The sequence below is a fragment of the Manis javanica genome, chromosome 10 (assembly GCF_040802235.1).
Source record: "Manis javanica isolate MJ-LG chromosome 10, MJ_LKY, whole genome shotgun sequence".
Taxonomy (NCBI): domain Eukaryota; kingdom Metazoa; phylum Chordata; class Mammalia; order Pholidota; family Manidae; genus Manis; species Manis javanica.
The window spans coordinates 113,366,072-113,391,016 of record NC_133165.1 but is presented as its reverse complement, the minus strand read 5'-3'; the positions used below and the strand labels follow the sequence as shown (position 1 = coordinate 113,391,016).

Here is a 24,945-nt window from a genome sequence, read left to right as displayed (position 1 = left end):
CGGCAGGGGCGGCGGCGGGCGGGGCGGCGTGACCACGCCCTGGGCCGGAGAGGCGGGGCTGCCGCCGCCGGGCTCGGGGCACGGCCGCCCGCCGCCGCGGAGCTGGAGGTACGGGGGGCGCGCGGAGGGGCGGCGGGCGGCGGGGGCTCGGGCCGCGCTCCCGGGGGCGCAGGCTCCGGCGGGGGGACGCTCCCTGCGGGAGGGGGGGGGGCTCGGCGGCCGCCGGCCACCTGTTCCGGAGGGGCATTTGTGGGCGCGCTGCCTGCGCCCGAATGCGCCCCGAAGTTGAGCGCGGCGGCTGCGCCGCAGCCCGGCCCGCGGACGGAGGGCGCGGCCCGCTAGGCGCCCCGCGGCTGAGCACCCCCGCCGGCCCGCCGCGGGAGAGAGTCGGGGGCGAGCAGCCTGCCGAGGGTGCTTTCCGCGCTGCGACCTTGGGCCGCGCGCCGCTCTGTCCCGGGGCGCCGACCGCGTCGGAGGCCTGGCCGCGCGCGGGTCCGGCCCGGGGCCCGAGGGGTTGCGGCCGGGCAGAGGGCTGGGCAGCAGCAGGCGGCCCCGGCCCCGGCCTGGAGGGATGCTGGGGCTTTGGACGTGCCGAGAGGCGGAAGGGCCCTACAGGGGGAGGGCAGGGCTTGTCGGAGCCGCAGAGTCGGAAGGTCGGGCCCCAGCGCTGCCCCGGGGATCCGGAGTCGCCGCCGACCCCTCCTTCCGGCGTGCCTCCAGGTGGCCAGCACTGAGGCTGAGTGGCAGTGTGATGTGCTTGGGAGAGGCTCCGGCTGGGAGGTCCCCCCAGAGCCCTCTCCCCTTCACCTCTAGGGGAGTCCCCTGGCCTCGGTGTCCTCATCCAACACCTTGGAGGTTGAAGTTCCCACCTCCCTGCCTGGCTCTGCTGGGCCTCTGGCTCTGAGAGGGTTAACAGCCATCGCCCCTACGCCCACCCTCCTCAGGACAGCCCCTCCCCACACACTTGGTGATGGACTGCTCCTCGCAGGCCCCTTGAGGTCACCGAAATCTGTTTCTCCTGTCGTTTATCAAATCACCGAGCACCTGGTGTGCTCCGGCTCTGGCTCTCCATCTGTGCCTCCAGCTGCCCAAGGACCACCCCTTTGTCACCTCCTCCCAGAGGAGGGGGAGCCACCCTGCCCAGGGTGACACAGCAGGGCCCAGGCTGGCCAGGACCACACCCTTCATGCCCGCCTGCACTCTGTTCCCACAGCCAAATCCCCAAGGGGAAGGCCCCACATCTGGCCCAAAGGAAAGAAGTGGGTATGGAGGCCTCTCTGTTGTTCATTTTCGTCCCAAAAATGTTTCTAAGCCTCAGGTGCCCATTCCGGCTTGTCTGCAGGGACAGCCCACTATTAGAGGACAAACTCCAAAATGGAAACCCTTCTCTAAAATGTGTTTTGTTTCCTTGTACCAATCGAAGCCCTAGAGCAGCCCAGGTGAGCGAGCCTGCTGCCCATTGTGAGGACCGCATGCCCAGTGTGTGTCCGGGGCCTTCCTCAGAGAGTCAGGAGGGGGTGACCTATCTCTCACCTCACTAGCCCCAGACAGCGACTCCCAAACCCACCTGGCCATAGGCGTCCCCATCACCAAGCACCCAGGCAGTGGGGATGCAGGTCCCGCAAGGTCTGAGTTGGGACCAGGGCAGAGGGACAAAGGGGGCTGCCAGGGACATTTTTGACAAGACTGGAAGAAGGGGCAGAGGAGAAAGGCAGGCTTCAAGTGTGGAAACACCTCACCCCCGACCCCCAGCCGCCACCCCTCTTGGTTCCCCTCCAGGCAGGTGGGTGGACGGCTCCCCCGTGGCCCTGCCCCGCCAGGCTCTCGCCAGCCGTGCTCCCTGCACTGCGCCCCCTCCCAGAGGGGTAGCCCCTAGTGCGCTCGCAGCTGCTGACTGCACTGCTGCCTGACTCCTCTCCAGACCGGAAGCTCCCGGAGGGGAGGAAACTTGCCTGAAGGCCGATGCCCACTCAGCCTGGCACATACTGGATGTTCACGAATGTTTGAATGTATTTACTGTCAGAAGTAGGGGGAAATGACCTTGCTTGCATCCCTGGGGCATAACTGTTGTGAGCATGTTCTCTCTTTGCCAGACTTTTTAATAACCCTTTTTTACATATTTGAGTATCTAGTCTAAAATTTTCAAATTCCTCACCTCTCAAACATTACTTTTTATACTTTTTGATACTTAGGTATTGTTATATCCTATTTAGTTAATGTATCTTATTTGACATTTAGAGTTTCTTTTCTTTTGTATATGGCTCTTTTAAATAATGTTACACTGAATTTACACACAGATTTATGCACTGCTGGATTCTTCTTGGGAAGAGAATTGCCTGGCAGGCAGTGCATGTGAACCCCCAGCAGGGCTGTACCCACAGCCAGCTGGCTCTCCAGAGGGAGGGCCATAACGTGCTTCCTGTGAGCATGCATTTTTTTTGTTATTTCTTAGAAATGAAATTACCGAGTCAAGAGTATGAATGTCTAGCATCTTTGTGTCCCCTCCCCATTTTATTGAGCTATAACTGACATACAGCGCACTGTGTAAGTTTAACGTGAACAGCATCATGCTTTGACTTCCGTACATTGTGAGTGACCACAGTATGTGTGTTTCCGATTCATCTGTTTGAGCCCATCAGTGAGCAAAGTGCCTCTTGCCTGGTCTCTTTGTGGCAAAGACCTTCTCCCAGGTTATCCCTTGGGTTTTATTTTTGCTGCTGCTGGCGTGTGTTTTTGTTAATTTTTATTTTGCTGTACCGTTGTGTGTGCTTTTCAGTAAGGGAGACTTGGCTGTATTCCCGAGCCGACGGCGCAGAGCCAGAGTGGGCGTGGCTGAGGCCCCGGAGGAGGAGGAGACGGGAGGGGCCCAGCGCCGGTCCGTGGGGATGTTCCAACCGGGGAGGGCCGGACAGGAGGGGTTGGCTGGACCCTTCTGAACTGGCTTTGATCTTGGCAGAGGGAGGTTGAATGGGGTGGGTGGAGAGAGAGGGTTCCCTGGTCCCCAGCCCCCTGTGCTGTTTGCCAGCCTTGTCCCCTTGAGGCCCCCTTCTTCCCCAGGAGGGAGCAGGTGTTATCACCCCACTGACAGACTGGAGGGAGGGGCTTGCTCAGGGCAGTCAGCTGAGGAGTGGAGGGGCTGGGTTCAGAGTAGGCTCCCCACACGAACCGCACACTCTTGAGAGTCGCTTTCCTCTCTGAGCCTCCATTTCCAGTGGATATGGGGAAGCGACACCTCTCTTTTCCACCTGCAACTTGGTGAGTGAGTGTCCTTTCTCTCCTGTGTGCCTCTGTTTGTCCTCCCTCTAGAAGGACCCCAGTGGTCCGGGAGCTTCCAGCAGAAGCAGGGTTGGCCACGGGACTAGGAGAGCCTCCGTCCCTCCTGGGCATGGCCCGCACACCCTCCCCCTGCCCACACTCCCCCCCACCAGGAGCCGACTCCGGCAGGAACACAGCCTTCTGGATGTCACACTGGTGCAAAGTCTGGGCTGGCAAACGGGGACGGCACATGAGGTGAAAAGTAGTCTTCACATCCAGTGAGCAGGCTTGATTCGAAAGAGCAGAAGCCATTGTCCCAGACATGGACAGAGCCTGGAGAGGCGCCCCGCAGCCCCACTGCCTCCAGGGGTCTGTAATCTTCCTTGGCTCATGCCTGCCGGTTCCCAGAGCAGCCCCCTGAGCCACAGGTGGACTTCCATCAGTTGAGCCCCCGCTAGGTGCCAGACACTTAGTTACCTGATTTTATTTAACCCTCAGCCAACCTGGGCTGTTATTCCCTTTGATAGATAAGGAAACTGAGAGTCAAGTGCCCGGTGCCCCTGCCTCACCCTGGTGAGGTTTGAGCCTCCAGCCTCCAGCCAGTCCCAGGTGACCCAGCTGGGCCACAGGCAGAAACTCCTTTCACCTGGCAAATGCTGTTCAATTCCCCAGCTGTGCCTCGGTTTCCTCAGCTACTAAACTGTAGACAAAAAGGGAAGACAGCCCCAGGTACTGGGAGGATTGATCAAGTGACTGCGTGGAAACCACTTGGATGGCAGCTGTGCCCTTAGGAGGTCCCTCAGGAAGTACAGCCCATTGCTGCTTTAGCACCCTGGGGCTCCATGCCTGGCTGGAGCCTTTAGTAAGTGGGACTCAGCCACGCCCACTCCTGCCTGAGAGCCCAGAAGGCCCCTGTGCCCTGGCAGTGGAGAGAAGGTGGCCTTTTTAAAACCTTCCTGGGGACAAATCAGTAATCCATATCTAAAACCCTAAATTACATTTCTTTTGACTGAAGAGGCTCATTTCTAGGAACCAGTGCTCAGAAGTAATTAAGACAGCCCCAAGATGGAAGTGCCAGATGCTTGCCACAGTGCTGTCAGTGAAAGCACAGGGCGGAGGGTGCGGCTTCAGTGGCCAGGACTGGAAATAGGTGCAAGGCAGGGTGGGGCCGCCAGGTGAGGAAACACAAGGAGCCCTGGGCAGTCAGGGTGTGAAGCTGTATTTATTGGCCTGACATGAAATGTGTACCGTGTTTCAAATGGCTTTATTTAGGAGTAATTGACACATCCTTGCAAACACACAGGTCGATGTGTTTTGGGACTTGTGTATGGTTGTGCAGTCCCCACCACCTGGGGCTGGGATATGGGGGCCAGCATATTTACGAGTGAAAAATAAAACAAGGTGTAGAAGAGTGTGTGCCATCGGGTCCCCTTCAGTGCGTCGCCTGTGTGCTGCTCACACTGCTTGCGTGATGGAGGTGTCGGAAAAGGACCAGAGAGAATATACCAGCCTGCTGACGGCGTATCCGCGGTGCCAAGGTCGCGGGAAGACTGACCGCGTCGTGTGCCCTGGGCTCAAGTCCTCAGTGGCTCCACATTACCTTCAAGATGAAGAGAGCAGAAGTGTCACCGCAGGGGGTGACCGGGCTCCCCACACCCACAGACACACAGAGCCCATCCCTTCAAGCTGGGAGCTAGGCTCCCTGGCTGGCCAAATGGTCGTGCGCACACGCAGGAAATACACAAGCCCTGCGCAAAGGTGTGAAGACAGAACTAAAGTCACCCATAACCCAGGAATAAAACCCTGGGAGCATTTTGTTGGATTCTTGGCAAATGGCAGCTCTCCGTATCTGTTCCGACTGGGGGGTCACCAGGCAGGGGAAGGTTGGAGGGGCATTTGGGGAAAGGGGAAGCACGTGTTGCACAAAGTTGGAATTCCCAGGGCTTGGCGGTTTTGAGTGATTCAAGGTGTTAACCTCATTTCAGAAGCACTGAGGTATCAGGGTGGTTTGCCTCTATCCCTCCTCACTCAGGATCACACATCTCTGGGGCACCCGATGGGTGCCTGCTGTGCGCCAGGCCCTCCCTAATTTAATGGCACTTACAGTCTCAGGCAGGGTGGCAGCATCTGGCTCAGTGCCCACTTTCCTTAGCTTCCTGCCTTCTCCAAGGCCAGATTCACCCTGGTCACTCCTGACAGCTCCCGGGCAAAGTGGGGGAGTGGGGAGGTGGGGTGCATGGTTGTGGGGGTAAGTGGTCTGAAATCTGCCTGCCATCCAGGCTGGGAGTGAGGCCCAGGCTTGAGAAGTGGTGCTGCCCAGATGCCCAGGGAAGGTTGCCGCTCACACTGAACTGGGAAGGTAGCCGTGAGCTCCTGCAGTGTGCCTGTGTGTGCAGCACTGGGGACCTACCCTGGCTCACAGTGTGGGCTGTGCTGAAATCCAGGCAGTTCCTGGAGGAGGCCTGCTCTGCTCACCTAAGTCAGGAGAGACTCACAGAGGAAGGAGGGCTGAGACTTAGGGGCAGACATACCTGGATGCAAATCCTGCCTCCACACTTACTAGCCATGCAGCACTGGAAGGTCACCTCTCTTCTCTGCACCTTAGTTTTCTCATGTAAAATGGTACCATAGTGATAGACACAATGATGAAATAATGATGAAATAAAGAACGAACGGTGCTTGGTAGGGTGCCTGACCTGCTTTCTTGGCAAATGGCAGTGCCTCCTATGTATTACGGTTAGGAAGCTCCTGGGCCCGGGTGGGAGGAAGGACCCTTGGGAAAAGGGACGCACATACAGCAGAGACCTGCAGTGCCCACAGCTTAGTGGCTGGAGCAATACGTCAGAGGTCAGCTTGGCTGGCCCGGAAGCTGTGTGCCTGGAGGGCACGGGGGCTGAAGGAGTGCCCAGGATGCCTCCGCGTCATGGGGGGTGGGGACCAGGTCAGGGCAGAGCCGGGAAGCCACGGAGGCGGCTGTGGCGGTGGGTCCCCCCTCCCCCGCCCCCAGACGGAGACCTGCACTGGGCTGCTGGTGAGGGAGGGGATGTGGCAGAAGCGTGTGCTTCCAAGAGATGCTCTCCCCGTCCCCTCCCTGCACCTTCCCCTCCTCTGGATTGTCCCTGTAGCCTCTTAACTGCCTTCATGTTGCCTCCTGTCCACCACAATTTAGTCTCAAAAAGCAGCCAGATCTTAAAGACAAGTCACACTCAGCCCTCCCTCCACTATCTCCCAATGATGGCCCCTCCCAAACAGAAAGACAGGTTCTTTCCGTGGCCCTCAAGGCCCCTGGGCCCCTTCTCCCCATTCTCTCTCTGCTAGTCCTTCAACGCCTCAGGTACACGTGCCCAGGACTCTTCTACTCACCGACTCCCTTCCCTGGACAGGCTTCCCTCAGACATCTTTACCCACCAGATCTGGCACAAATGCCGGCTTGTCAGAGAGGCCATCGCACCCCACTGTGTATAAAGTAGCAGCCCACCTGGTCCTCCCAGTCCAGTCTCCCTACTGCATTTTTTAACAGCCTGATGTAATTTCTTTATTATTCTTCATCTCTTTACTTGTTTGTTTTCTCCCACTAGAAGAATGTCAGCTCCCTGAAGCCAAAACCTGTCTGCTTTGTTCACAGCTGCATGCGTTTCCAGACCTTGAAGTGGGGCCTGGCACATAGTAGGTGCTCAGGCATTTGTGAATACGTGGTGGGAGTGCTGTGGGTGATGCTGAGGGCTTGGCCGGTCTCTTTCCAAGATGACTTTTTTTGTGTGTCGGATTGAGCGGGAACTCTCTTATCCGTGAATTGTCATCCCTCTTGCCTCAGTATCTGCCTGTGCTCCTGGCCTGACCCCAGAGGGGCAGGTGGCCCTGAGGTGCCCTGTCTAGAGAGGCCAATGACGGCTACCTCCCATAGAGTGAACAGAGCAGGTGCTGGAGAGAGCAGACTTGGAAGGTCTTTCTAGACAAGTCCTTAGAGATGGTCTTTCCCAAGATCTTTATTGAACAGATGAAGAAACTGAGGCTCAGAATTGGGGGAATGTCATACTACAAGGGCTCAGAGCACGTAGGTATAACACAGAAACCAGGTCCCTTGCTCAGGCAACGTCCAGTGAGCAGAGACTGTTACGAATAAGAATACCCGGTACTGGCAATGCTGTATAGTGTGCATGGGGTGGGGGTGCTGTTTTTTGCTGCCGATTATTTTTGATCTGTAATACAGTTTTAAAGGAGAACATGAGGTGGCATGGGCACTCTCTTCCAAGCAGAGTGAACTCAGGACTCCTCATCCAGCCTGGAATTTCTAGATGCTTTTCCCATGGGCATTTCATTTCTCAGGCATGACTGTGTCTGATGAAGAGTTTTCCCTGCTACTTGCACCTCTGTGACCTCTGGGCATAGCAAGGGACCGGTGCAGAAAGCTCATCCACCCCTGGCTACGCTGGCCCTCCAGGAGGTCCTGGTGCACGCATGCATGTGCCCAGGGAACAGATGTGTGGGAGTCCAGGCTGCTGGTGACTTACCAGTCCTTGAACTCACTCTGCTCCTGAGGAGTCAACCGCAGGCAGCCAGATGTTCAGTCCAGTCTCCGGAGCAGAGTCAGAGTGACTGGGTGGGAGGGATGGTGTCAGGGAAGGAAGGAGGGCCTGCGACTTGGGGGCAGACATGCCTGTGCGCAGACCCTGCCTCCCATGTTCACCAGCCATGATGTGCTGGAAAGGTCACCTTTCCGTTCTTGGGACCAGTGGATACTCAGGTGCTTTAACCTGACGAGTCAAAGGCATGTGGCATTGTGTACCCTCAGATGGTGAGGCAGGACATGCCAATTATACTTCCTAACAGTTGGAGTCTGCATCTGAACGTGGCATACAGTGGGCAAATGGCATTCCCCTGGCTTAAAGTTACCACACTAGATCCTGGCTTTGTGGGCAGTTGAGGGATCCTTTACTCATTCCTTCAGAGAATGTGTATTGAGCACCTACTGTATGCTAGAGTCTGCTGGCCACAGGGGATGTCACAAAGAGTAGATGGCAGCTGCGGTCTCTGCCTGCAGGAAGCCGATGTTGTTTTCCATAGCGTCCATATGTCATCCTGTCTTTAATCAGTCTCTTCAAGGACCTTGGCTTGTTTCTACTTGTTTGCAGGCGCGAACAAACCTGTGACCTTTACAGACTGTGCTTGTGTCTAGGATGAACTAACAGGTGGGATTGTGTGGGCAAAGGGTCTGTGATTTCGACAGGTGCCGTTCCGTCGCCCTCCTCCCCCGGAGCAGTGCCAAGGGGCATGCCTGCCGCCGTGGGAGAGGTAGCTCTTTCCTCCCAGCCTTCTCAGAACATACTGCCAAAGTGTTGGATTTTTACCAATCTGATAGTTGAGGGATGCTATCTGAACGCTTGCAACTGCATTCCTTGTACTTACGCAAAGATCTTCAATCTTGCTTACATATTAAGGATCATTTTTTGCATTTTGGCCCATTTTCTTTTGCGCTGTTGGTTTTTTTCACCTTGATTTCTGGGCGCTCTTTACAGGCTAGGAAAGTTAGACCTCTGGGATTGGAGAGGCACAAGAGTTACCCCAAGTTATCACTGCTATTTTGACATTCTTGATGGTATTTCGGGGGATGACATGGAGAAACTTGTTTTTCAAAGAGTTACCCCAAGTTATCACTGCTATTTTGACATTCTTGATGGTATTTCGGGGGATGACATGGAGAAACTTGTTTTTCAAAGAGTCAAGTCATCTTCCCGTTTTATGGCTTCTGGATTTCATACATAACAAGAAACTTTCCCAACTCTAAGGTTAAGAAGGAATCCACCCATGTTTTGGTCTAAACATTTATGGGTTTTGCTACTTTACATTTGGAGTTTATCCCTGGGGCATGTTCTGAGGTATAAACTCAGCTTTTTCTACTCCAGTTGCCCAAAACCTTTGTGAAAAGACCCATTTTGCTTTCCTGATGGGGGACACTGCCTTCCGTGGGTACACAAGCACCGTATTACATTGTGGTAGTCATTGCCTTTATCTCATTGCCCTTTTTGTTCATGCGCTACGACCACATTGTTTTAATTAGTGAAACATTACAGTATGTTTCAGTCTAAAAAGCCAGTCCTCCCTCATATGTTCTTCCTTCTCTGAGTTTCCCTGTGCTCCTTGCTTGTGTGTTTTTCTATGTGACCATTAGAATCAATTTGTCAAATTCCAGAATCATGTAGAATTTAGAAATTGGCTTAGAGAACATGGATATCTTTATGAAGCTGAATCCTGTATCCAGAAACATAGTATGTCCTTCCGTTTGTTCAAGTTCATTTTGTGTTCTTTGGAGAAAAAAATTTGCTCCCATAGATTCTGAACATCTTTTGTTAAGTTTGACCCTAAGTCTTGGGGTGGTGGTTGTTCTGAGTGGTATCTTGTCTTTCATTATATCTCTTGCTTACGACTGCATTTTATTTATATTTAAGTGTGTGTGTGTACCCTACCACCTTCCAGTATTCTTTTTTTTATCCTAGATGGTTGGTGGTTTTTCTTTCTTTTTTTTTTGTTATCATTAATATACAATTACATGAGGAACATTATGTTTCCTAGGCTCCCCCCTTCACAAGTCCCCCTCACATACCCCATTATAGTCACTGTCCATCAGCATAATAAGATGCTATAGAATCACTACTTGTCTTCTCTGTGTTGCACAGCCCTCCCCGTGCCCCCCCACATTATACATGCTAATCACAAGGCCCCCTTTCTTTTTTCCCCCGCCCTTATCCCTCCCTTTCCACCCATCCTCCCCAGTCCCTTTCCCTTTGGTAACTGTTAGTCCATTCGTGGGTTCTGTGATTCTGCTGCTGTTTTGTTCCTTCAGTTTTCCTTTGTCCTTATACTCCACATATGAGTGAAATCATTTGGTACTTGTCTTTCTCCACCTGGCTTATTTCACTGAACATAATACCCTCTAGCTCCATCCATGTTGCTGCAAATGGTAGGATTTGTTTTCTTCTTATGGCTGAATAATATTCCACTGTGTATATGTACCACATCTTCTTTATCCATTCATCTGCTGATGGACACTTAGGTTGCTTCCATTTCTTGGCTATTGCAAATAGTGTTGTGATAAACATAGGGGTGCATCTGTCTTTTTTAAACTGGGCTGCTGCATTCTTAGGGTAAATTCCTAGGAGTGGAATTCCTGGGTCACAGTATTCTTTTATTAATTATAGTTTTTCAGTAGTTCCCTTGACTTTTCCAGGTACACAGTAGTATCATGTAAAAATAGCAATGGTTTTAACTACTTCTTTTCTGTTTTATACCTCTGATTTCTCTTGTCATATTGCTTTGATGAGTACCTCTGGTGCTATGAGGGTACTCCCCTGAGTACAAAGCTGGCTTCTGGCTCTGGGGTTTATATGTATAATTCTGTTAAGGATTCCTAATTCATCCAGAAGGAGTGTTGGAAATTTTATCCAATGTTTGTAGCATCTCTGAGAGTGATCATGTGATTTTTCTCCTTAGATCTGTGAATCAAGAACTATGAATCAATGAATGATTGCCTAATATCAAACCATCCTTACATTCTGGGAATAAGCCCCATTTGGTTTTGATGTTTTATTCTTTTAATGTGCTGCCAAATTCTACTTGCTTATGTTTTATTTAGGATTTTTACAATAATATTCATAAATGATACTGGTCAAGATAGTGTATCTTATGCAGGCTTTGTCAGGTTTTGGCATCTATGTTATGTTTTAAAATTTTTTATAAGTTTTCCTTCTCCTATTTTGCTGTTGAACACTTTAAAAAGCATTGGAATTCTCTGCTGTTAGAATTCCCCTCTGACAATGCCTCACCCTGGTGCTTCTGTTTTTTAATGATCTTTTTAATTCTGTTTCTTTTGAGATAGTTTGCCTGTCTAGACTCTCTTCTGGGAATAGTTTTGATTTATTAGATTTGTCTAGAAATTATTTTTTTCAGGTTTAAATTTTATTTGCAAAGTACTGTCTTATGATTAAAAAAGCTTTCCTCTACCTCTTTGGTTTCTTTCCCATTTGGCATTTCTTAATTTGTACTGGGTTCTTTCTCCCCATCCCCCTATTCCCTTTTTTCTTAATTAGGTTAATGACAATTTATATATTCTCTTTTCCAAAGAGCCAACTTTTTGCCTTATTTCTTAGTCCTACTGCTTATCTGTTTGATAACTTATTTCTGTTTTAATATTTACTAGTTCTTTCTTTATTCTTCCTGTTTATTTTGTGATGCTTTTTCAAACATTTTTAGCCTGGTGCTTTATATTTATTTTTATCTGTCCTGTTTTACTTGTTACATATATTGGAGGCTATAAATATTCTTCTGATTATTTCTGAAGCTATAACCTATAGATTCAGATTCATGGTGTTTTGATTATGGTTGCTTTCTAGAAATCCTACAAATTTAATTTGCTGCATCACCCACCTTTTGACTCAATTTTTTTTTTATTTCCAGACTTTTAATTTAATATCTAGTCATACTGCCTTGGAATTATAAAGTATCTGTATTTTTTATATTTCTGGATGTTGTTGAGGTTTTCAGTTTTCATGAATGTTCCATCAGCTCTTGAAAAGAAAGTGGGTTGTTATTATTTGGGCTAGAGAGTTTGGTATAGTGTAGTACCTTACTGTTTATTTTATTTAGGTCTTCTGAATTCCTATTTCTGTGTGATCTACTTGTCTCTTAGGCTGAAAGAGGTAAATTTAAATCTCTGGTCAGTGTCTTTTAACCTATATGTCCTAGTATTCCTGTAATTTCTTCTTCCTGAAAATTGCTGCAGTGTTACTTGGTGCTTGCTTTGTGGATTATACCATTTATCATTATAGTGATGTTTGGCTTGAATCCTCATTGTCTGATATTAAGATTATGGCCCCTGCTTTGTTTTTGTTTGTATCTGTCTTTATGCCTCTGCTCATTCTTTTACTATTTTTTTAAGGTATTGTTGATATACAATCTTATGCTCAGGTTTCATTCTTTTACTTTTAAGCATTCTAAATCACTATGTTTAATGTATATTTCTTAAATACAGGATAGAGATGGGTTTCGCTTAGAATCAAAACTAAAAATCTTTTCTTTGTAAAGTTAAGTGAGTAAACCTATTTATTGGTTTGACAGATGTCTTTCGTCTTTCTGTCATATTGTATGTGCATATTTGTATATATGTCTGTACAGGTGGGGAGCTATATTTATTCTTTCACTTGTGTTTGCTTTTTAAAAAACCTGTAGTCCTGATATTTAGGAAAGCTTGTATTTATGTTCTAGTGGCTATGTTTATGTTTATACCTTTAAAATTCTCTTCGTTCCTTCTCTTTAGACAGTATCTATGCTTTCTCTTCTATGAACAACAATAACTTTGTTTCCTTCTCTCCTGTCACTGCCTCATTTCAGCTGATCCTCTCCTGAATGATTAAGGTGTATGTTCTCTCCATTCTAATGTCTCTGGAAGCTCTCAGCCAGATGGTGTTCGTGACAGTTGCCTGCTCATGCAAAGGCATGAAAAGCTGACAAAGAGGTGTTAGCAGCTTGGAAGAAAATTCTGGAAACAGTAGGGAAGCACTCTTAAGAAATGTTGCATCACCCACACCTGTGGGTACAGTAGGTGATACCTTGTGGGAGATGAAGGCATCAGTGACACTGAGTTGAAGTCATTCAGAAGGATCAGGTTTTAACTTTAAAAGTTTCCGGGACACCTAACCTGATTTGTTTCACTTATTTTCATTGCTTATGTAGGCACAGGCATGATGGCTGATTTTAAAGTCTGACTAAACAATTGTACATAATAAGAAAACAAAGAGACATCGTTGAACTGGCAGCATTTTCATTGTTAGTGGTACGTACCATAAGGATGCATCTACTTGGATGTGGTAAAACAAGGTAGTATTATCCTTCCTCTTATCTCCTACTTGAAAGATGCTTAAACTTTTACTACTTGGTTTTTAGCTCTTACCCCTAATAATTAAAGATGAGGCAACTAGTGAGCTTGTTTTTTCCATGTTTCACCTCCTTTCCCCCTTGCCTACCAGTTATTTGTTAGTTGTATCATTTCTACAGTGTTTAACAAGAAAACATTTTCATTCCATTCCTTTATCCTTATTCCTACTTTTTTTTTTTGACCTGCTGTTAAATATATTCTGTCATTTTACAGAGGTGACTCCAACCACCATTTGGTTGGCTGATGCTTATTCTTCAGTTTTCCTTATAGGAACATTATTGCCTAAGTCCTTATATTTTAAAACTGTTGGTGGAGAATCTTTATATTTAAAGAACAGCATGACTCCTTCCTTGGAGCATTTCTGTGCTGCTAGATGAAATGATGCCTGATTCATGAACTGCTTAATAGAACCAAGTAGGTTGTCAAATTAAAATATAATATTAAGAAAAGAAATAAAGGACAGCATGGCTTTTTAAAATCTTCAGCTCAGATTGTTTTCCCTCAGATCCTGTAGGTATCACTCCACTGTCTTCTGTCATTGGATGTTGCTGCTGAGAAATCTGACGCCGGCCTCATTCTCTCCATTCGTTGACAGCTTGATCTTTGTGTTGCTGCCTAAAGATTTATTTTTGTATCTTTCAAGTCCAGTAATTTTGCTAGAATATGCCTTGAAATTTACCATTCTGATTCACTGTTCTCTGTACATGGTGTAACTTTTCAGCTCATGAAATCAAGTCTTCCCTATTTCAGGAAAGTTTTCCTGGATCATAATTTGTAATATTTATTCCATTGTTTTAGTTTTAATTTAGTTGTTTAGGGACTCCAGTTATACATATAAGATCTCCCTTATATGTCTTCTCTATCTTTTCTTCTTTAATCTTTGATCTCTGATTATTTCTGTTTAATTTTCTTTACTTTTCTCATTTTGATCTCTATGTCTCTCACTGTTCTTCATATAAAGTCCATTCTCCCTTGCATTTCTTGCAGTTTCGTCTTTATTTCTGAAATGATTTGTCTTTTTCTTCTAGTTCTTTCCCAAGACCTACCAGTTCTCACACTTGGTCTGTATGTCCGTCCATCAATTCATCTGTCCATTTCTTCTCCAGACTTTATATTTCTGCCTTCTGATCTTCCTTCAGAGCTGGGATTACTTTTTCAAGATTTTTTTTTCTTTTTTAATCCATGATGCAATTTTAGATTCGAATTTTTATTTGTCTGGTGGCAGTATTTTTAGAGTGAATATTCTTTTTATACAAGGGAATATTACTGTCCTTTCCTTTATCGTTCTGGTAACATCTTTGAATGAATGCTATGTTTATTCCTTTAACAGATTTTCTTTTCTATATTTAAATTCATTTTTCCTGGACTAGCAGTTAATAGGAGGTTCTGGTGGAAATGGGGAGAGAGACCAGGCTAGTTCCCTAAGTTTCTCTGCTGAAAGGCTCCTCCCTGTGCTCTTAGGGGAATGGATTGTGCCTTTAAAACGTGGCCCTTCTCTGGATCTACTTCTCTGTTGCCTCTCAGAACTCAACCCTTTTCAAGAAGCTGCCCGCCTCCAACTGTGACCTTCCCTGGTTCGTTCAGGCCACAGCTGCCACCTAATTTACTCATCTTTTTGAAGTGGTGATTTCTGTGATCTTCCACAACCGGGCCCCCCTGCCCCCCCCCGTTCTTCCCCACCTTGCTGCCGTGCCTGCTGGCCTCCGGTGCTTTGGGCCACACTTACACATGATTTGGAGTTTATGTGCTTTTTTCATACCTGTAGTTTCCCTAAAGCTTATGGTTTGTTTTTTCTTTTCCCTGTTGCTCTGTATAACATTAGAAAAGAGGGAAGATTAGGAACCAAAAATCTGCTTTAGTCCTTGTGGCTGCCTTATTCCTCTTGGAAAAAGAAGTCCCTGTGTCCCTAATTTTTCTCTTTGTAATGTCCCCCAAAGAGCAAGCCACCCCTTGCTTGACTTCTGGCTCTGGAACATCTTACAGGCTTTGGAGGGGGAAAATTTTATGACCTATGTTTTGAAAACAGCCATTTTTACAAGGATCGTCACCTTCTAATAACTGTCACTCTTGCTTCTTGAGTAGAAATAATGTATTAATTTATGCCCTGAAAGATTGCTGGGGGGTGTGGAGGACAGGGCAGCAGACCGTTCGAGCAGGGTTTGGAAGCTGTGGGTATTTTTCACACCCAGGGAGACCTGAGTTCCAAGACCAAAGAGCCCAGCCCACCCTCTTTCATGGACAAAGAAGCTGAGGTGCAACGATGGACCGCAGGTCACAGAGCCGATGAGTGGCTGCTTAGAAATCCCTGTCCTCCATGCCGTCTCCTGGCCCCATGGCCTCCCCCAGATACCTCAAGCTTCTTCAGGCCTCTGGGATCTGCTCGGATGTTAGCCTATCAGGGAAGGTGACCGACACATGCCCCATGTCACCACAGTTAGAGCCCTTGGCTAGCCCTGCTCTCCTCCCCTTGTGCAGAAGGAATCTGAGGCCCAGAAAATAGGAAAATGACTCACAAGATCACACAGCAAGCTGGGAACAGGACTGGGCGGACCTGGAAGCACACACCAGCCCAGTGCCACTAGCTGTGGCCGTGTGGACAAGTCCCTTACTTCTCTGAAGGTTACACAGGGAGCAGGGGCTGGCGTTGGCTGGAGTAATGCCTGTCCTGGTGATCAGGCTGAACTGAGACGGCACCGTGACCCTGCGTTGGGGGCAGCTGGGCCAGGGCCTCCTGGCTCCGTCAGGCACTTCTCACCAAGTGGAGGAACGCAGCAGGCTCCTCGGCCTCTTCTGTCTCCCACTGCGTCCTCAGCCCCAAACCTCCCTGTGCAAAGTGAACCTAGTTTTCCTCTCCTGGCACGGGGCGCTGGTGCCAGTTAGGGGCTGGGGGAGAGCTTCCCATCCGGACCCGTCCAGTCTCAGCAGCCTGGTCTCCTTCCGTCACGTCCCACTGCAGCCCTGCCCCCGCGTGGTGTCATGGGACCAGGGACCAAGAGAGCTCTCTCAGTGCTGCTGAGAGGGAGAGACAGACAGACCAACCCAGAGTGGCAGCAGGGAGAGACCTGGGGGAGGGACAGCGGAGGCCTGGGGACAGAGAGTTAGGGGGGACACTGGCTGAGCAACGGCTCGCTGGTGATCAGTTGGAGAGGCATCAGGAGGTGCGGTCGTTTGCGCTGAGGCTCTCCTTTCCTCTCAGGTTGGGATGTGTCCCTGATTCGGGGAGCAAGGCCCTGTCAGCTGCTGTCTCTGTCAGCCAGGAAGGAGGAGGGCCCTCCAGCAGTGTCCCATCCACCCTGGTGGGACCCCTCGCCATCTGCAGCACATCCACCCACAGACTTTAGTTTCCAAGCACCCCCCTATTCCCCTCAGCCAACAGCAGAAACAGCAAGGGCCAAGTACAGGCGAAGGTGGATGTGGACTCAGGGTGGGCGCTGTGCTCCCCTTTCCCAGGTAAGGAGACTTGAGGACCCCAGCTTAAGTGACCCCCGCATCGAGTCCCACATGTGCTGCCGTGTGGCCTGAGTTCCCGTCCGCCCCTGCTGATTCTCTGTGGACTTGGGCATCTCTCCGCTCCCTCCCCCACCTAGAGTGAGAGGTTGGGCCAGGTGGTCTCTGCCTTGGGGTGCTCTGTGGCTCCTCAACCCAGTAAGTGCCAGACAGGTTCAGCCCCAAGTTGTACCCTCTCCCGGCTAGCAAGTCGCCAGTGTGGGAGGCACCGTCTGCGCTCCGTGCAGGTAGGCATGGGGCTCTTTCCTGTGTGACTTCCTATTTGGACTGATGCCTCTTGAGTATCTGCAGTTCATCGGGTGTATCATGAAAATCCCCTCGTGGCTCTGCAAGAACACGATTATCCCCATTTTAAAGATGGGGAAACAGAAGGGCTGAGTGTCAGATCAGGTGACCAACAGCACTGCTAGAGCCAGAACTCAAACCCCAGGCTGAGTCCAAATAACATCTGAAAATGTTGTTGTTTTCTGTGACACAAAGAATAACTGAAAATATTTTCTTCATAAAAGCCAGTCAGATTTTATGGATCAAACTACAGTGCCCCTTGATTATTTAGCACAGATGCCTCCTTGTGTGTATGTGTGTGTGTGTGTGTGTGTGTGTGTGTGTGTGTGTGTGTCTGTGTACATACTGATTGCCGTGACTGAGAAGGCCAGGAGTACTCCAGCTTCAGGCACAGCAGGATCCAGGCGTAATGATGACGTCCCATGTGTCTCTGTCTTGCCATCTCTCGGCTCTGCTCGCCTCCGGCCAGCTTCCTCCCCAGGCAGGCGCTATCCTCCCCGCTTCTGGTCCATGTCTTAGTGACCCACTAGCAGTCGTGTATCTCTGCTCAGCTGGGGTTGTTATGTGCCCTCCCCGAGCCAACCACTGAGGCCAAGAGCATGCGGTCCAGTCATTAGTCAGACCTGAATCACGTGGCCATCCCGAGAGCTGGGGAGTGGGCTGTGGGGGGCAGAGGCCCCAGTGGAGATCAGGTGTTGCTCTCAGAAGAGCGAGTGTGTGCTGGGCCCGCAAACCCAGCAGAGAACCACCCCAGTTGCACTGGGGGTCCCCAGTGCATGTGACGTCGACCCTCTTCTCCCGCCGTAGCCGTGCAGAATGGCCTGCCCAGGCCCACAGTCCATGGAGCTGCCATTTCAGTGATGTTCAAGACCATATGTGGCCCAGGGGTCATGGGGCCTGGGATGAAAGGCCCCCGGAGAAGGTGGTGTGAGGGGCTCCCCTTGCCCGCCTTGCCCTGGCCTGGGTTCAGGCTCCTGCCTCTGGGTCCAGCTCGGCTCATCCTCTGCTCCAGGCTCTGTACTGGCCACTGTGAGACGTCCGCACTGCCTTAGTCCACACAGCACCCTATGATCTGGGCTCTGGTGTTGCCCCTGCATGACAGACCAGGAGCCCAAGGTCAGAGAGGTCTCCTGTCTTGCCTGAGGTCACACTGGCAGGTGCAGGCCCAGGAGGGAGGCTCAGGTGGCCTGGGAGATCTCAGTCCTCTCTGCCTCCAGGCCCACCCCATATAAAGTCCTGCTCGGAAAGGAAAATTAGGGAACTCTAAAGTCCACCTTGAAGTCCCTGTCTGTCCAGGCTGCAGTGGAGCGGGGCAGGGAGGGGACCTGATTTAGCTTCACTGGGAGCAAGTGTGACATGAGGTGAGGATGAAGTTCTCTGACATCTAGGTGGGCCCTGGGGGAATGAGAGCGCGACAAGGGACTAGGCAGGTCACATGCCACATCCTGGCCACACACAGCTACGCTGTTGGCCTCAGGGGTAGGCAGTGGTCAGTGGCTCACAGGGCCACACAGGCATGCCTCCTGACCTTAAAGACTGCCCTGAGCATGAGCATCCCCCTCCCCAGCACCCTCGTAGGCCTCCATGCAAGGACCACGCCGGTCGCCCTGCCGGAGAGAAGGCCTCTGACTAATGGCCACTGTCACCGTCTGTTGAGGGCCTGCTCAGCGGACTGGGGCCCAGACACGCATCGCCTCGCTTGGCCCCTCCAAGGTGGGGTGGATCCATTTTACAGGTGAGGAGGTCAAGGCTCAGAGGAGGAACAGGGCTTGCCTGAGGCCACACTGCTGGTCGGGTTACAGCTGCAGTTGGAGTCCCAGTCTGACCCTGGCTTTGCCCCTCATGGCCCTGCTCCCTGACCTGGTTTGCTCCTGAGGCCTTGAGAAGAACCGAAGGGGCATCTGGCTCCCTCCTGAGAGCCATCCCTTCATCCACCAGGGTTTGTTGAGCACCTACTGTCTGCCAGGCCCTGTGTGAGCCCCGGGAAGGACCTGAGCAGGACAAGTGAGCCCTGCCCCCCGAGAACTCGGATGATAGAAAGTGAACAAGACCATTTCTGGAGGGAAGCGGGGACACAGGTGCCATCAGGCCTCTCACTGGGCCCTGGAGCACCCGCTTCCCAGGGGGTGTCCTCTGTGAGAGGGAACACCCCCCACGGTGGTGCGCCCTCCCTGGGAGCAGCCTGTGTCACCACGTGGCTCAGTGTGGTCATAGGCCTCCACCCTGGTTTGGAACCTCTGAAGGGTGCCGAGCCCCAGGGCTCCCGTGGGACCTGCTGAGGCCTCCATGGTCTCCCCTCCTGGCCCCACTGGCCCCTGTCTGGTCCTGTCCCCGTTGCCCTCACAGGGCCCAGGTGCATCTCAGCCTTGCACATGCTCTCGAGGCCTGAGCCCACGTCCCGAGCCTGGCGTCCTGAAGGTGCTCCAGGCGCAGTGACCGTGGTGGGGGTGGAGGGCAGCCTCTCTGCAGGAGAGCCCTTGCGGCTGGGACCCCTAAACGCCATGCACAGAGGCTGAGGCAGCGAACCTCAGGGGCCTGGGGTGGACCCCAGGCTCCAAAGACTCCGTTTGGGGTAGCATGTGACCCGGCCCCTCACTACTCTCCTGAGCTCCAGTGGCTTCTGTGACTTCAGAACAGCGCTTCCTTCTATACACAGGGATTCTGAGGCTCCGGACAGAGAAGCAAAGAAGGGGGGTGCAGGGGGACAATACGGTACATCCTAACCCCAGGACCTGTGAATCTGACCTCATTTGGAAGAAGTGTCCTTGCCGATGTTATTAAGGATCTTGAGATGAGGAAATGATCATGGATTACATGGGCTGGAAGCCCAGTGACAAGTGTCAGGTGTTCATTTTAAGCCCCACAGTTTGTGGTTGTTAGTTTTGGCAGCTCAGGGCTGACGAGAGGCCGTCCCTTCCTCTGTCTGCTGGTTTTGTGGCTGCGACTCCTGCTGAGATGTCTGCCTCCCCCCACGCCTCCAGGACAGCCTCGGGTGCTGGGCATTTCCTGCACAGGGACCGCAGGGGCTCCACTGCCCAGCTGGAGGCCAGCTCCCTGTACACGCCGTGCCCTCTGCTGCCGAGCCCCTTTCACTTTAGGGTTCTGTGTCCCCATCGAAACACCCTGGTGACAGTCACCAGGTAGGGGGGCCTTTTCGAGGGACGTGGGCCTGGTGCCCTGATACCGATGCTCCCAAGGTGGGGCCTCTGCAGAGCCGGTGCTGGAAGCCAGGCCGGCAGGGGTCTGGTCAGGCCTTCGGCCCTTTGTGTCCAGCAGCTGCACACCTCGCTTCCTGCCTGGGATGGATCAGGGGATCCTGATGATGGGGAGCTGAAGAAAGGCTTGGAGCAGGGATGCGACCACAGCTGACCTAACTGGACACATATCCCCAGTGCAGGACTGGACGTGGTGGGCAGGGAGCCAGGAGGAGGGGGCAGCCACATGCCAGGTTCAGTTGACAAGGCTGCAAGGCCCATTCCCAGGGCCAGGAGCATGCTTTGGGCCTGAGGTCACACGGGCATTGGGCTGTGGCCAACTTGGCCACATACACAGTATCTGTTCCTGGGTCCCAGGCTTCAGCACCAAATACGGCACTGCTTGCGCCTGGCACCCTCGACGTGAGGGGCTCAGGTGGCACGTCCTGCCTCCCCAGTGGGCCCAGCCCCCACCCCGCCCCACAGCAGAGCCAGATCACCCCAATGCTTCAGGGCCCAGCATTCAGGGCCTTGCATGGTCCAACTATAGGTCTGCTCCTCAGTGTTCGCATTGGGTTAAAAATACTCAGGACCAAAATAGCCTCTCCCTGTAGGGGAAAACCAGGGCTGAGGAAACACAGCTTCTTGGTTTATCACAGCTCTGCCGCTCACCATCCCAGGCAGCCCATGCAACTCCTGACCCCAGTTTCCTCACTTACATGCTCACTGACTCATTAATTCACTCATGCACGCATTTGTTCACTCTTTAATTCACTCACTGAACATTCATTGGTTTACTCAATCATTTGCCCCTTCACTTACCCACATGCCCAGCCACTCACTCAATACTCACCGACTGCCTGCCAGGAGCCACTATTCTAGATGCTGAACAAAACACAAAACAAAAATATACAGCATACATGTTAGAACCAGGACTAGGGAGGATTAAGTCAGAGGCTGGGAAGTGGTGGGGGAGCTGGAGGGTGAGTGGCAGGGAGGCCCCTGGGGGAGGTGAATTTTGAGTGAAGGTTTGTGGGAAAAGCATGCTGAGCAGGGGGAACAGCAGGTGTGAAGGCCCAGAGACAGCAGCGTGGGGGGATGGGTTTGAGAAAGAGCAGGAGAAAGTTCCAGGTATGGCTGGAACAGAGCGACCATGGGGAGAGAAGTGGGGCATGAGGTCAGGGGTCAGGAGACACCCAGGACCCGGTGGATGTGGGCTTCCCACGTCACTGAGGATCTCAGCAGAGGAGCAAGGTGGCCTGAACTTGTATTTTTAGTGTCCCCCTAGCCGGCGACGGGGTGAGTCAGTGAGTGAGTGAGTGCGTTCGTTGCCTGTGGGCCTGCTCTGCTCTGGGCACTGAGTCGGGCACCAGGGAGAGAAGGTGTGGCACTTCCGGAGGTCCACCTGCCTAACTCCCTTCTCATCAAGTGTCACCTCCCCAGGAAGCCTCTCCTGGCTCCACTGGCCCCCAGCTGGTTTAATGTCCTTGTTGGTTTCCAGACAACCTTCCCACAGCCTGATTGCTCCCCCCTCCACCCGTCCCTTCTCCGAGGTGTGTTCCCTGGGGGGCTGAGAGGGTACAGGGGCAGTGAGCACATGAGCCAGGCTGGCCAGGGGACCAGGCCTCTGAGCCCACGACCCACCTCACTCTGTCTCTCTCCGTCTTTTGCAGATGGATTGGTGGGCATGGAGAGCTTTTGGAAGGGCCGTGTTTGTGTTGGCAGAGAAGGTTGGCTGCTGAGCCAGGGTGTGTCTCGGAGGCCTGCCAGGTTGCCTGCATCCCCCCCTCACCACCATGGGCCATCCAGGCTGGTCAGTTACTAGCCCGTGACATCATTGCTGTTCCCTGTCCTCCACCTCGGGGAGGGTCCGCCAGCTGCTTGAGGCCCAGGCCCTGGCACCATCCCCAGGCCAGAGGCCCCGCCTGTCCTGGGGAGGGGTTGGCTCTGGCTCCTCCTAGCATCCTGGCAGTGCCCAGTCTGTCCTGAGTCCACGTTTCCTGGCCTGTAAAGGAGAAGTGACGCAGCTGCCCCCGGGGCTCCAGCAGGCCAGGAGGGGGTGACCTTGGTACCAAGCCCTTAGAAGGCACCAAGTGATAGTAGCTGGGACTGTGTTCAGTGAGGACAGTCTAGACTCAGTCACGTGCACCGAGTCCCAGTGTGCCATCTGCACGCCGTCTCTGTCCAGGTGGGATGGTGCGGCAGTGAGGGCGCGGACTCTGGGGCCAGGTGGTCTGGGTTCAAGTCCCTGCCCTGCCGCTTGCTGGCGGTGAGGCTGCATGAGTTGGCAGACCTCTGTGCCTGTTCCCTCACTTGTAAGATGGGCATGATGATTGCCACCCCAAAGAGTGGCTCTAAGGGTTTACTGAGTTGGCACCTGGCACATGCGTGGCAGGCAGTTCATATTTACTGAGTCGATGCACTCAGCCTGCAGTGGGCCCCTGTGTGCTGACCTGCTTTGCCCGGGCCTCACAGCTCATTTGGCAGACTGGGGTCCAGTGCCCCCCAGGTGTTTTGTCTACCCTTGGGGACAGAGCCCAGGCTCATCTTATCACAGACACCCCAGCCACCTGCAGAGAACCCAGGCTGCTCCTGGCTGCTCGCCAAGCGGGCATCACCAGGAAAGAGTGAGGGTCCAAGGGCAGCAGTACTGGTTAAGGTCATGGATACAGCACAGCCTCCCTGTCCTTTCCCTCCAGACCTGTGTCTATGAGAAGCACAGCCCAGGATGGGGGCTAGGGACCCCGGGGCTCAGGAGACCCCATCATGTCCAAGCCAAGGGCTTCAGACCTGGCACGCATTCCCATATGCCTTCAGCACCTGTCCTGTGAGCAAGTTTGCGTGCTAGCCTCTTAGCGAGCCAGCACCCAAGGCCTCCCAGGCCCCAGGCCCCACATGACCCTGAGGCTGGTGGCACTCTGCCTTCCTGGGCCAGCTCCAGGCCTGGTTTATGGAGCCAAATAGAGCTGACGGCCCATGTACTGGGCCACATGGCCGTCATAGTTTTTGACAACCCTTGCATGTGCCAGACCTTGGCCAGGGCCTGTGATGCTGAAGGTGGCCTTGGCTCAGTTCTTAGGGAGCTCACAGATGTGTCACAGCAAAGAGCAGCAGTGCCCGGACCTTGGCCCATGGCCCACAGTTCCCATTTTGCAGATGAGGAAGGAGGTGGGACTCAGAGTCAGCCGACCCCTGGGCTTTGGAAGCTGGCACTGGCTGTGGCTGGTATTTGTGGGAGGCTTTTTTGGGGACCAGAGATGCCAGCAGCCTGCCCAAGTGTGGTGCTCATCTCTTGCAGACCAGCTGGTTCCTGCTGGAGGCACCTGGTGTCATCTGGGAGACCATGTCCAGGCCCCCCGACTGGCTGCTGCGGCTGCTCTGGGGCACCCCAAGGCAGCGGATCTGCACCCTGTTCATCATCAGCTTCAAGTTCACATTTTTTGTCTCTGTCATGATCTACTGGCACATTGTGGGGGAGCCCAGAGGCCAAGGACAATTCTCCAACCTGCCTGTTGACATCTCCTGCCCCCACTTGGTGCCCCCCACACCTCCCTCCACCCCTCTTCCAGGCAACATCTTCTTCCTGGAGACTTCAGACCGGACCAACCCCAACTTCCTGTTCATGTGCTCGGTGGAGTCGGCAGCCAGGGCCCACCCCGGGTCCCAGGTGGTGGTCCTGATGAAGGGGCTGCATGGTGGCAGCCCCTCCCTGCCCCGGCACCTGGGCCTCTCGCTTCTGGGCTGCTTCCCCAATGTGCAGATCCTCCCGCTGGACCTGGAGGGACTGTTCCGGGACACGCCCCTGGCAACCTGGTACGTGGCTGTGCAGCGGCGGTGGGAGCCCTACCTGCTGCCCGTGCTCTCCGACGCCTCCAGGATCGCGCTCATGTGGAAGTTCGGCGGCATCTACCTGGACACAGACTTCATTGTCCTCAAGAACCTGAGGAACCTCACCAATGTGCTGGGCACCCAGTCTCGCTACGTCCTCAATGGTGCCTTCCTGGCCTTCGAGCGCCACCACGAGTTCATGGCACTGTGCATGCGTGACTTCGTGGCGCACTACAACGGCTGGATCTGGGGCCACCAGGGCCCACAGCTGCTCACGCGGGTCTTCAAGAAGTGGTGCTCTATCCGCAGCCTGGATGAGAGCCACTCCTGCCGCGGCGTCACCACCCTGCCCTGTGAGGCCTTCTACCCCATCCCCTGGCAGAACTGGAAGAGGTACTTTGAGGACGTCAGCCCCGAGGAGCTGCCCCGGCTGCTCAATGCTACCTACGCCGTCCACGTGTGGAACAAGAAGAGCCAGGGCACACACTTTGAGGCCACGTCCAGGGTGCTGCTGGCCCAGCTCCATGCCCGCTACTGCCCCACAACGCACGAGGCCATAAAAATGTACTTGTGAGGGGCCTGCTGGGGCACCTCCACCTACCCAGCACCCTAACTGGAGAAGGGCTCTTGGCCACCCTGCCGGGGAGGCAAGCTGCAAGGCCTGAGTTGCCGCAGCTGGGGATTTGGGGCAGGATGGAGGGACTGTTGGCCACAGAGGTGTTTTTGGAGGACGCGCTGCAGGCCCTGAGATCTGCTCCCTTTGAGGGCCAGAGGCGGGTCTGCGCTCTGCAGGGTGAGACCCCAGCCGGGTAGGAGGCCGGTGGCTCTCGCTCTGGGCCAGCGCGCTGTCTAGGACAGAGGTGACAAGTGCAGGGGAAGGGCCCCCAGCAAGAATCAGCGGGAGTGAGCTGGGTGGGCACGCTGGGTCTCCTAGACACACTCCAGAGC

The 24,945-nt window shown here is 52.8% G+C and overlaps 1 protein-coding gene across 1 annotated transcript; it reads left to right on the top strand.

Annotated features, from left to right (window-relative positions):
• On the top strand, positions 1-24,708 carry A4GALT (alpha 1,4-galactosyltransferase (P1PK blood group)). Its single transcript, XM_073213976.1, has 3 exons — positions 1-108; positions 21,843-21,982; positions 23,468-24,708. The coding sequence occupies exons 2-3, from the start codon at positions 21,857-21,859 to the stop codon at positions 24,569-24,571; spliced, it is 1,230 nt and encodes a 409-aa protein (XP_073070077.1). The 5' UTR covers positions 1-108; positions 21,843-21,856; the 3' UTR covers positions 24,572-24,708.
• The last annotated feature ends 237 nt before the right edge of the window (positions 24,709-24,945 follow it).